The sequence below is a fragment of the Balaenoptera musculus genome, chromosome 11 (genome assembly GCF_009873245.2).
Source record: "Balaenoptera musculus isolate JJ_BM4_2016_0621 chromosome 11, mBalMus1.pri.v3, whole genome shotgun sequence".
Classification (NCBI taxonomy): domain Eukaryota; kingdom Metazoa; phylum Chordata; class Mammalia; order Artiodactyla; family Balaenopteridae; genus Balaenoptera; species Balaenoptera musculus.
Genome location: NC_045795.1, coordinates 100,866,385 through 100,878,785, shown reverse-complemented (window position 1 = coordinate 100,878,785; position 12,401 = coordinate 100,866,385). Strand labels below are relative to the sequence as shown.

The 12,401-nt window shown below is 55.0% G+C and overlaps 1 protein-coding gene and 1 long non-coding RNA gene across 4 annotated transcripts in view; one reads left to right on the top strand and one right to left on the bottom strand.

Moving 5' to 3' along the window:
* Positions 1 to 237: 237 nt before the first annotated feature.
* Positions 238 to 12,401, bottom strand: part of XPC (XPC complex subunit, DNA damage recognition and repair factor) — a 34,668-nt gene continuing 22,504 nt past the window's right edge. The window contains exons 8-16 of one of the 2 annotated variants that reach the window (XM_036868528.1): positions 10,319 to 10,408; positions 8,594 to 9,490; positions 7,203 to 7,363; positions 4,637 to 4,718; positions 3,539 to 3,673; positions 3,289 to 3,458; positions 2,647 to 2,740; positions 2,052 to 2,141; positions 238 to 1,352 (exon numbers count right to left, since the gene is read on the bottom strand). In XM_036868528.1, the coding sequence (XP_036724423.1) occupies positions 1,143 to 1,352; positions 2,052 to 2,141; positions 2,647 to 2,740; positions 3,289 to 3,458; positions 3,539 to 3,673; positions 4,637 to 4,718; positions 7,203 to 7,363; positions 8,594 to 9,490; positions 10,319 to 10,408 (1,929 nt within the window). In that variant the 3' untranslated portion in view covers positions 238 to 1,142. The remainder of the gene's footprint in view (positions 1,353 to 2,051; positions 2,142 to 2,646; positions 2,741 to 3,288; positions 3,459 to 3,538; positions 3,674 to 4,636; positions 4,719 to 7,202; positions 7,364 to 8,593; positions 9,491 to 10,318; positions 10,409 to 12,401) is intronic. The other variant, XM_036868529.1, reaches the window with a different exon arrangement.
* LOC118903427 lies at positions 1,351 to 7,227 on the top strand. Of its 2 annotated transcripts, none has more exons than XR_005021814.1 (4): positions 1,351 to 1,520; positions 5,668 to 5,995; positions 6,259 to 6,482; positions 7,092 to 7,227. It is a non-coding gene; the product is annotated as an uncharacterized LOC118903427 (long non-coding RNA). The 2 variants fall into 2 exon arrangements; XR_005021813.1 differs by lacking the exon at positions 1,351 to 1,520 and adding an exon at positions 4,706 to 5,567.

Genomic DNA, 12,401 nt, shown 5'->3' with positions numbered 1-12,401 from the left:
ATCCTGCATCTGCCGCTGATGAGCTGTGTGACGCTAGGCATGGCAGTGACCTGAGCCTCAGCTTCCTCATCTGTGACACGGGGACAGTGCCTCTCTGCGCAGTGAGATAAAGCCCACGAGCGCCTGAAGAAGTGGGCGGCCGTGAAGTGTCCACCCTGCAATTTGAACTTTTCCCTTGCTACCGGATTTGAAGCAGGTGAGTGGTAACTTTTCAAAACCTGAGGTTTCACTCCATTTCCAAGATGCATCCTAGGAGCTGCTATCTGCCTGAAGAACCAGTTATTCCTGCAGAGACGGGGCAGTGCTCTTGACTCAACTCCTAGAAAACAAGGTGCTCACCTCCAGGAGGGTGAGAGCCAGCTCTGGTGCACGAAGTGCCAGACCAGGCGGTTTCCATGGCAACCCCCATGTGTTTCACAACAGGAGCCTGCCTGCCAGTTCTTGCTGCATGAGTCACACCCCAAGTGTTTTGTTTCCCTTGGATAAAACTGACTCACATTTTTTTTAATGGCTCCTGTCAAAGATTAAGTCATAGCTCCTGGATTAAACATAGAAAGAAAAAAATTCCATGTGTGTAATGGTAAGTTCCCAGCCTGTGGGAAAACGAGATCTGATCTTTAATGTAGTCACGACCTGCATACAAATCACTGTCGTCCCAGTGTTCTTATCTGATGTAAAATCTGAAAGAAAACGTAGAGTCACGTCTTTCTAGAGAAATGCTTTATTTTTTTCCTCAAAATGTTATAAAAGTTATTTCTCCTAAATATCTACAGTGCATAGGGCTTTATAAATGTATCCAGTAATGAATAAAATCTAGGTTAACACTGATCCACTCTTCCTGACATTTCTTTAATTCTTGTTTTTCCTTTTCTTTCCTGACTTTAGCTCTTTGTTCTAGTCTTCTGCCACCACGAAGTGTTACCTGGGAAAGTAGGTCCAGCCGTGTCACCCTGAGACGGCCTGCACTGACCTGCTCTCCCCCCCACGGCGTCAGGCGGTGTCAGGGACCTGACTGAGGGCAACGAGGCGCCTGCAGAGAGGGGGCCCGAGTCTGCAACAGCACGAGTGTCGGACGCAGGAGGGATCTATCCGGGAGCAAGGTCTGGGGCACGGCTGAGCCACGGAGGAGGTGACCACTCATATCACAGCTTCTCAAAGGGGAACAGGTGGGAAGCTGCCTCCTTCTCCTCCCTCCTGCTCTTCCGGGGGCACTTCCGCTTCTCCTCTACCTCTCGGTTTTGGGGCCAGGAGGCCGCCAGGATCCTGGCCGCTTCCGCTGGAGAGCTGGTCCCCTCCTCCTCGTCTGAAGAGAGTCCTCCTCCTGCGTCTGCGTGGGGAGCGGCTTCCTCGCTCTGGGGGGGGACAGTGGAGGACGCCGCGTCAAGAGGCAGCGATGCCCCAACAGCGCCGAGCCGTGACCCGGAGGACAGGGCTCAGCCCAGCAGGTCCTAGAGCGCTTGCTGTGCACACAGGGCTGGGGACACAAAACTGCCCTCGGGGAGCTACGAGCAATCCAGGAGGTACCTGCGTCTTCCTCCTCGTTTCTGAACAGAACAAGCGCACGAATGCACAGCACCAGCGCTCGGTGCCCACCGCCGCGGGGAGAGCCGTGCGTGGGGTCGCAGCTACCCCCGGAGCGTGTCTGTGCGTCTCTGACCACTCCACGTGACTGTGTCCAGGGGGCCCCTGTGCCCCCATGGGAGCCCGCAGGGGCTGCGAGAGGCACCTGAAGGAGCACCTGTGGGCCTGGGGGTGGTCACAGCCCCAGGGGCAGCACAAGGCCAGGAGATGCAGACACCTGTCCCCCCCGAGTGGGCTCAGCACCAGATCCAACCCATAGCGGGCACCCTCTCGTGCAGACAGGGCGGGGGTGGCAGAGCAGCTGAGGCCTGACTCCAGGACACCTTTCTCAATGTGGACAGGACGCAGGGCCTGGGAGACACAGGTCTGTAGCACTGGAACAGAGCTGACTTGATCTTTGAGCAGAATCGGCCCCTGGTTCCCTACCCACCCCCACCAAACCTGGCGTGTCCTCCAAGGACCACTCTGACCTGAGCCCCGTAGCGAAGCCTCAGCCGCTCCCGGATGAGCAGCCCTTTGACCAGCAGCTTCCAGTTCCCCAGAGCACGCTTCTCCCTTTTCTGCAAAAGCAAACAGAATGGAAAACACCGTGCACTGCCGTTTCAGGAACATAAAGATACAGATAACGCTTCAGGTTAAGATAGTTTCTCAACCACACCAGATGTGATTCATAAAGTGCTACACACACAAGTCACCAAAACCAGAAACCTCTTCTTAATTGTTAACCAACTCTAAAGTGTTTAGTGGAGGAGGGGGTCCGAGACCTGGACCACGGGCAGCTCCCTTTAACAGAGGCGGGTGTCGGCAGCAGGGGTAGCGGGCCCTGGAGCCCGGATCCAGGCAGACAGTGGACAGAGACAGGGTTCTGAGGGGCAGGCAGGTCGTTGCTCAGTGCTGGCTCCCCGGTGCCTCCGGAAGAAAGAGCCAGAAAGAGGGCTGAGCCCGGACTCTCCCCTCCTCTTACACGTGGCGTGAGGGAGGCTGGAGGGAACACCGGCTCCGCTGTGTGTGCTGCCCGCCTTTCTGCTTCCCCGTCCTGGCCCCTCCCAGGCCCTGCCTGCTCACCTCCTTCTCCTTCTTCTCAATGAGCGCCTGCTCGTTCTCCCAGGCGGTCAGGAGCACATCTTTATATTCCTCACAGACGATGTAGCCATCGGTTCTGTGGGGATCAACACAGATGGTCTCTCTCGAGTCTGGGCCTGCTCTGGCCTCTCCACTCGCCTCCGCGGGGGACAGTGGGCTGCTCCTAAGCACGCGGGGCCCTGAAGTACTTCCAGGGTCAGCAGTCCACAGTCCCGGCCACAGCTGCTGGCAGACACCACCCACGCAGAAGGCAGGCCCGTGGACCCCAGTCTGTGTCCTCCTCCCCAGCCCCCTCCCCGACCCCCACTGCATGGCAGGACAGAGGTCACCGACCAGGAAGGATGCTGGCCCTATTCAGTCACCCTGACCACCCCCAGAACAGTTTTAATCCACATCGTTAGGGTGCTGGTTTCGCAGCTTTCACTGGTTTTGCAGCCTCTGGTTGGAAGCCAGAGTAAAAGTATAGGACATCGAGGGTTAAGGCTGATTTTGCAAATCCAGAGTAAAACCTTGAAAATAAGAGCCACTGGGCCTCAACCCACGCCAGCCCCACACCAACCTCCCGCCCCTTCTCCATAATCTCCCCCCACCCCTTCTGGCCTCCACGGGAGGCCCCTCACGCACACGGGATGGGAGTAGCCTTTGTGGAAATCGAAGCCCGTAACAGCCTGGGCACAGTCAATGTTCAGCTTTCGGGCCACGCGGTGCAAGTTGGGCAGGTTCAGCTGGACGCAGCCGACAGGCATCATGCCGGGCAGGAAGAGGTACACGTTCCCAAATTCGTTCCGGGGGACCTGCGGAGGGTGGCACACCGGGTCCGGCTGGCCGCAGAGGGAGGTGGCCTGGTACCGACCCCACTGAGCGTGGCCCTTACCTTCCCGTCCACGGCCACCGGCGGCTGGTACTGCTCGGTCTGCCACTTGCCAAACAGGCCCAGGTCGTTGTAGTCCTGCAGCTGCGGCTCAGCCAGGCGGGCTCTCCGGGCCCGGTTGGAATAGCCTTTTACAACCTGCACCGGAGGGGACAGCCACAGTTTATAACAAAGGCGACCACTTCCTGAGCGTTCACTGTACACCGGGCACTGTTCTCAGTGCTTCTGTGTATTGATTACTTAATCTTTTCAACAAACCCAGGAGGTAGAGTCTATTATCGCCTCCATCTTATAGCAGCCTAGGAGGTATAAACAATCCACCTACAGTCACACAGCTTGTAGAGACCAGAGCCTGTGTCTTGAACAGCTATGCTGTGTTTGGTGTCCATCACTGAAGGGGAAATTGGGACTCAGAGATGTTCCTGTGGCCGGTGAGTGACGGGGCCTGCTTTCGGCAGTGACCGGCTGGCTCCCTGTGCCTCAGCCCCTTCCCACCAGCCAGAGGCCCCTGCGCCCCGGCCCAGCTCCCTGGGTCTCTCAACGCGAAGGGCTCCTCCCAGGGATCTGACAAAGAAAAGCGACTGTGTCTCATGACTGGCCGCTGTCCTCCGCCGGCTGAAGCGGGCCCTGTGTCCCGTGACAGCCTGTGCGGTCTGCGCTGAATTCACGCGTCTGTGGGCAGCTGACCGGCCGGAGAGGGAACGAGGCATTGGGGCTGCACGCTGCCATCTCACTAGCTCAGGCCTTGGACAAGTTTCCCTTTCTGAGCTCCTGTTTTCTCATCTGTACAACGGGCATCCTGATGCTAACTCCTGTGAGACTCAGCGAAGATCACATACATGCAAAACGAAGGGACAGTGAGGGCGGGTGGGCCCGTCCACGCCAGGCAGGGCTCCGGCCTCTCAGAACAAACGGGTGACACGGTTCTGACCCACAACACTGGGGCTTGGAGGGCTGCTTGCTGGCCTAGACTTCCTGCGTGCTCGGGAAGGCCCATCTTACAAAGTCCTCAAGTAAAGATGCTCTTCTCCTCTAATCCTCTCAAGCCAGAACAGTCTGTCCCCACACGTGCGCGGCAGCCCGCGGTCCCGCGGCCGTTACCTTGTAGGGCACTTCTCCAAGCCTCACCACTCGGGCCTGTTTCAGCCACGTGTCCCTGGAGTGCAGGGTGTGCACGCAGTCCCTAAGGAGCCAACAGGAGACAAGACAGGGTTCACACCCACCGAAGCACCCCGCGCCCGGTAGCCAGCAGGGCCCGGCTGCCTCCTCTGGCCCCCCAGGAGAAGGGGGAGCTCGGCCCTGGAGCGTCTCCCGGGGCACCAGGGGCCCGCGTCAGGCCCACGGTTAACAGGCACCTGCTGTCTCGCGGGGGGATGCATCCACTCACAAATCCCAAACTAAATGGCTTCCCGTGGTGCCTTCCCCCTCCTCTCGCCGGAAGGGCCCAGCAGCGCAGGTGCAAGCCCTCACCCAGGGTCTGGTCCGCTCCTGAATACCAGAGAGGGGGAGGGAGGGACGAGTGTCCAGAGAAGGGGTGGGGAAGCCAGAAGACGACGACACGGAGACTACAGTAAGCTGACAAAGTACACAGGTTAGGATGAACGTACACAGAACAGTCGGTTCCACCTGGCTCTGGCTTCGCTCTCCTCCCAGAGCTTAGAGCCACACCCCGCCTCCCGTTCCAGCTGCTTCCTGCTGAGCCTTCAGCAAGGCCCGCCCTTCAGTGGGGCTCCAAGGAGCAAGGGCACTAAGCTCCCTCTGGTGTGGACATCCAGCCCTTCGCCTGCCCCCGGGCTGAGGCTGACGTCCAGCACAGCACACGGGACAGGGTCACACCTCCTCTGTGCCTCTTCCTAGTGGGATGACCCTGATCCATCAGGGATGGTGAGCACTGCCTCCCTGCCTCACAAGCTGCTGGGGGGACCAGAGCCAAGGGCTCCACACGCGTGCCCACCGCAGGGGCACATCTCTGCCTGAAGGACTGACTGTCACAGTCGTGGTCTTCCGGTAGGAGCGGAGAAGGGGCAAGCAGGTGGGCATCGCCTGGACATTCACAAGGATAGCAGAGGGAAGTGGGCACAGACAGCCCGTTCAGAATAAATCTCAGCTTCTAACCACTTTACATCTATTAGGACACTACTCAAGAAACAGAAAACAAGAACTGGAGAGAATGTACAGACACTGGGAACTTCATGCTCTGCTGGGGGATGTAAAATGATGCAGCCACTACAGAAAACAGTGCGGAGGTTCTTCACAAAGTTAAACAGAATCACCATGTGATGCAGAAATCCTACTTCTGGGCATATACATCCAAAAGGACTGAAAGCAGGGTCTCAAGAGATGTCTGTGCACCCATGTTCATAGCAGCACTAAACACAACCAAAAGGGGAAGCAACACAAGTGTCCATCAATGGATGCCAGTCACAAAAGGACAAATGCTGTAAGATCCACTTCTATGAGGTGACTGGAGGAGTCAGATTCATAGAAAGTAGAGGGTGGTTACCAGGGCCTGGGGGGCGGGGGCGGGGGCGGGGCGGGGGGGTTAGTGTTGATGGGGACAGTTTGGGAAGACAGAAAAGTTCTGGAGATGGTGGTGATGGCTGCACAACAATGTGAATGTACTTAGTGCTACTGGACACTTAAAACGGTTAAATGGTAAATTCTGTTCTGTATATTTTACTACATTAAAAACAAAAAATGTCTGCCTCTAAAACTTTCTCCAGGCAGGGACCCCCTTCCCACCAGATGTCCCCTGCACGTAGGACACCTGTGCTGTATCCTCCATTGAGGTCGCCAGGCCCTGGACGCTGTCGGCAGCTGGGCCCCTGACCAGCCAGGGGGCAGAAAGCTCCCACAGTGACCCTAACCGGAGGGTCGGGGATGCCTCGCCTCGGGGCTGAGCTGCAGGAAGTAGCTCTCAGGCAGAGGAGTTGAGCCACCTACTCCTGTGAGTTTCCCTAAGTTTCCTTTTCTGTCTTTCTTTTCCCGTTTATTAAGAACATCCTCTATTTTGTGGTCTTGCGTGTCAGAGTTTCTAAAAATCACTTATTTTCTTTCTATTAACATTTCTTAAATTTCTACTTCCATTGTTAATTCTGACTCACCTTAAGTTTGTTATTACATTTTTTCTCAGTTTTAACTTTGTATGTATTTTATGTTTATTTTCTATGCTGTTCCCCCTCCCCCCCCTTCTTTGGCAATTTCTTTTCACTGTGGAAAAAAACACACATAAGATAAAATTTACCCTCTAAACCATCTTCCGAGTCTACAGCTCAGTGGCATCAAGTACATTCACACTGTTATGTAACCGCCACCACCATCATCTCCAGAACTTTCTCCTCTTCCCAAACTGAAACTCTGTCCCCATAAAAATATCCGCTCATTTTAAGTTTCATTATCAAATCCTTTATTCCTTCCTTTTGCATGTTCTTTGACTTCTGTTTTTGGGGTGTGTTTTCTTATTGCCCCATATAAACCGTATCTGTCCTACTTATCTTTCCCCCCATAACTTTTCTCCCCCTCCTGATCTTTTAATCCCCATGGTTTTCATTTCCAGGCCACAGCCTCTCCGCCGTGCCCCTCGCCCACAACGGCATGTGCACACTGTGAAGCTCCAACCCCAGCCCGGCGAAGGCTGCTAATCCCGGGCCGCCGGGCGTCTCCTCACCTGGAGTAGACAGCCTCTCCGCGGCAGTACCCGAGGATGGCAGCCGTCTCAGGGTAGATGGCCTCGTACTTGAGGAGGTGCCTCTTGAGGGCATACAGAGGGTGGTTCTTGTACGTGCCTATGACGGTGGGCAGAGGCTGGTCCAGGTGCCTCGCCTGAAACTGCAGAGGCCGAGAGACGACGTTGGGCGTGGTGCTCGGAGAGGGAGGGAGGTTGGCGGCGACCCCTGAACTTGCCCAGGTAACTGACGGTGCCGTGGGGCTTTTGGGGCCCCAGGGCTGCCGCACCACGCTGTGACCTGGCGTTCTGTCCCACGGGTTTAGGTGCCCCGGAAGCTCCGCAGGGGCCAGTAATCCTGCAGCTCGCAGCAACGGAAAAGTCATCCCTGCCCTCTGACACCTCGGCCAGCCCGAGCAGAGCCTTTCTCGGGAGGAGGCCTCACCTCAAGTGACACCACAATTCTGTGACACGGGTTCAGCAGCTCGGCTCCCATGGAAACCAGAACGAGCACTCACACCTTCTCCGAGCACTCACACCTTCTCCGTCCACTACGATCAACACCTGTTCTCCCCGCTGCCTCAAGGCGCCTAGCTCCTCGCAGACAACCCCACTGCTCTCACCTGCATCCCACTCACCAGGTCTCCTGCACTTCCCCGCAGCATCTCTTCAAACCCCGACCGACAAGGGAGGAGTGGCAAGTGAGGAGCAGGAGGGACCCCGCTTGGCCAGCTTGCATGACAAGCCCTTGAACTAGGTCAGTCGCAACACGCTCTGCACGACTGCCATGACCCTGTCACCTCTGAGCCACACCCTGAGCGATGCAGTGCACAGGGACGACTCCCTGCCCTGGGGAACTGGCAGTAATTCTCCAGCAAGTCTGCCCACCCTGCGGGCGGCCCTGCACAAGCCCCGGGCCCTCTTCCGGGCCCACGGCTGTCCCACGACTCAGGGACGCGCTGCTCCAGAAGCCACCCCCAGGGCGCCCCTCACAGACAAGCCATCTCCTCAGCCCTCCTGCTGGGGGCTGAGTGTTCTGGGTCGGGGCAGGGATGCTGGCGGGCACACCTCTGCGCGTGCGCACGCTGAGAAGGGAGAACAGTTGTATTACTGCATGCTTTCCTCTTTCGCTCAGGACTACCTACCTGACTTCAAGCTCCAAATTTATAACTGGGCAATAACCGAAAGTACACAGGCTTTGAAGCCAGAGCAACCTGGGTTCAAATACCAGGTCAGCTCATCTCTCAGATTCTAAATGTTCAGCTGGTAAAATGAATACCCCAGCTACGATAACCCCAGCTTTGTACTGCTGCTGTGATAATTAACTGAGGTAACGCTCTACAAACACGACACGGGGCTGGGCATCCAGCAGGTGCGTGCATGCAAGGCCTTACCTCCTGGTCCTCCCTCTGCTCCCTCGCCACCAGCGGGCTCCGGTAGGGTCGCAGGGCCTCGGCCCACCACGCAGCGTCAACCCGGCACTTTCGTGTCGCCGTCATCCAGGCAGGGTCGTACCTCTGTGTGACGTCACGCACCCAGCCGTCGCCGTCGATGCCCACGATGTAGGTCACAGGCTTGGTGGCGTGCTGGTAGCAGGTCAGGGGCTGGCCCACGACTCCGTGCACACAGTCCACACACAGCCACTTCTCCTCCCGCTCGGAGAACACCTCCAGCCACTGGTCCACACCAGCTGCTCTCCGGCCGTCTGCCTCCTCACCATCCACGGGCATCTTACGCTTGCCTCTCTGACGCTTACTGCCGGAAGCGCTTACAGACGCTTCTGGAAAGCCAGGGGGCTGAGGGTGGCTTCCACGCTGGGACCTGGACTCCCTCTTGGACCCCACCTTCATCCTCTGAGGGGCGGTGGCCCTCCTCTGCCTTGAAAGGCCTGGCTCAGAATCCTCGTCGGATGGGCGATGGCTGTCCGAGCTGGAGAGCTCAAAGTCAGAGCCGCTGCCGGCCTCGTCACTCCCGCTCTCTTCTTTGTAAGACACCCTGGCGGCCGCCCGCCGCTCCCGGCCCCGCGAACGCCTCTGGGCCCCCTCCGTCTGCCCCCCGGCCTTGCCCTCTTCTTCCCTGCTGGAGGAGGGCTCTCTCCGCTTCTTCCTGATGGCAGCCGCCTTGCTCCCCTTCCCTTTGGCACGTGCACTGCCAGCGCCCTCAGAAGACGTGTCCTCTCGTCTGCTTCCTCTGCTGGTCTCTGGTTTGCTTGGTTTTCCAGGAACTTGGCTGGAAGTTTCTGAAGAGCCTCCAGGACCCTCTGTGGATCTCTCCTTGGAAGGTTTCTTTCCCTTAAACAGAATAGGAAATTTTTTCTTTTTCTTTTTTTGCTAATGATACAATGAAGACTCTGGCATCTAACGGGGCTAAGTCACACTGGAACACCAGTGTACACAAGACGTTCCCGGCTCAGACAGTGACAGGCTGGCTACCCTCCAAGGCTGTAAGAAAGCAGTCACTGAATTCTGCAGCACCTTAAATAAGGCCACACTCTAATTCTTTTCAACACAAAGTGTAGCACAGGGAAAAGAGCACGGGATGTGGAAACAGACAAATTCGGGTTCAAACGCCACTTCTGCTTTCTCATTTTTTATGTGATTCGGATAAATTATGTAACCTCTGAGGCTCAGTTTCCTCAGCAATAGTACTCACCTTGCACATAAGGCATTTTGCAAACAAAGTCACAGCATTAAGAATTCAGAAATTATTAAACTTGACTTCCGGACCCAATTTCGGACAATGCCAGCACCCCAAGGAGCACAGGGGTCAGCCTCCTCTGACGACGGCAGAGTTCTGAGTCCTCACCGTCCTCTCTCCACACCGCTGAGGAGGACCAGTACCTTTTTATTCCACCATTTACAGAACAGAAACCAGAGCACGAAGGAGCCCAGGCTCTCGCAGGCCCCGCTACGCACGCAAAGCCCGGCTGCTAGATACCCACCCAGGCGCCCAGTCTTCCCAGCACAGGGCCTGTGCCAGGCAGGCTCCAAGGAACCCTGCTCCACGAAGACTGATTTTTAAAAATCGTCTAATGAGCAGATCTGTTTGCTTTAAGTCTCATAATTTCTCACTCCTCCCTGACCAACTACTCTTTTCTCTGGAAGCCCCGGGAACCTCACCTTCGCTGCTGGTAACTTCAGAGGAATTGGCTGTAGAGACAGTACGAGTCGGGTAGGGAGATGCAGGGCCCGGAGAATCAGTAAAAATATCTATAATGAAAAAGAACAACATGCTTATCCTCAGGAAAGAATTAAGGATTTGCATAATTCCATGCTGTTTGTTGTGGTGCCTGTTTATAAAAGGGAAACTACCAAATTGTCTAACAGTAGGAGCCTGGAACCCTCAACACTATTAAAATGATGCTGTAGAGATTTATCTTTGTAGAAAAATGGGGAATGGTAACCATATATTAAAGGAAAAGAAATGTTTTTTAATGAGTTATGTTAATTTTTGTTAAGAAAAAATCGTGTCCAGACATAAACATGTATGTATATTTGGAAAAGCATCCATATATGGGGTTATGGGTGTTTATAGGTGTTTGGTTTTTTTCTGGCTTACCTATCTTCTGATTGTTCTGTTTTCAACATGTGTTGTGTTTGTGATAAAACAATAAAGCAAAATACCACTTTGAGAGAAAAGACATCATCATCATCAGGCCCGAGAATCCCTCCCCTGCACTCAACCTCCCCAGAGCGAATCTTTCAACCAGAGGCTGCAGCTCTAAAAATTCTGTGAACTTGGAAGGATGGGAGCCTCCTCATGGGAATTAACCTCCAAAACAACAGCAGTGGGACAGCAAGTGAGCAAGATCTTCCCACACAGACCTCAGGGTCCCGGCGTCCTCATGAATCACTACAGTCATTTTCCCTCCTCGGAAAGCAAGAGCAAAAGTCAGAAACAGGAAGGCAGGTTTTCTGTGAAAAGCCAAGTATATTGAAAAAAATAACTACTTTTGCCGTGTTTCTTCTGGAGTTAAAAACCGGGGGGATGAGAAAACATCAAAAAAACCCAAATTGAGGAACTCTACAAAATTTCTAAGCAGCACACCTCAGGAGTGTCCAGGAGGATTGGGACACAGTCATGGCCTGGAGGGGAGGGGGCGCTGGGGCAACAAGATCACTAATGCCTGGACTGTGTCCTGGGACAGGAAAAGGGCATCAGTGGGAAAATCTGGAAAACACAACTCATCCCTACAGTGTGGTTGACAACACACTATTAACTGGCACAGTGAATACTGTACAAGTGTTGCTTGGCTACTCAGTTTCTCAGTATGCGGGTGGCGCAGAGGCACAGATGTAAAAGGCAGGGAAACCGAGCACCAGCAGGCAGCTGCATGGTGGTTTAAACCTAGAACCTCCATCCGGAACATCCCCGCCTCGTCCTCCTCACAAGACCACAGGGAAGACTGGGTAAGGTCAGGTACACGACAGCGCTCTGGAAGCGACGTTGTGCCTCACAAAGACGCGTGGTCACCACCTTTCACAAGGACGTCACTGAAGAAAAAATTTAAGTTACAAAACTGTATGATCCCTACACTAAATACAAGGTGACCCAAGTGAAAAGGACGAATCCTAGGAACATACAAATTACCAAAACTAACTCAAGAGAAAATAGAGACTCTGAAGAGACCTGTAACGAGAGACTGAGTCAAAAATCAAGCCCTCCCAACAGAGGGGGATCAAGGGAGCAGAGTATGAGGACGTGGAGCTCACCTCCCCCCACAAACACACCAAAAACACATCTACATGAACAACAACTCCCACAGAAAACTAACTGGAAACTCACAGAAGATCTCCCATAACCAAAGCTGCAAGAAAGATCTCCATGTAATCACATAGGATGGAAAAAAGAAAGGTACCAGGTTGGGACCGGCACTCCTGGGAGGGATCTGTCAGGAAGAGAAGGTGTCTGCTTGCCCTGGGGAGTCCCCTTCCTGCTGGGAAGCCCACTGAGACAGACAGGATGGCTGGGGAAGCCTAGACTCTACTCAAGAGGAGCACGCGGGCTGGCTTGCTAACAACCAGGACAGAGAGACCTGCGCTGGTGGCGGCCACCTCCCCGCACTTCCCAATTCTAAGGGGCGAATGCCCTGGCCCCGCTCACTCCATACCACAGCCTGGCGTGAGATCAGTGCAGAGACTGGGTCTAGCTGCGCAGAGGCAGACGGGGTGCCTGGGATGTGATCCAGGTGGGACTGTGAAG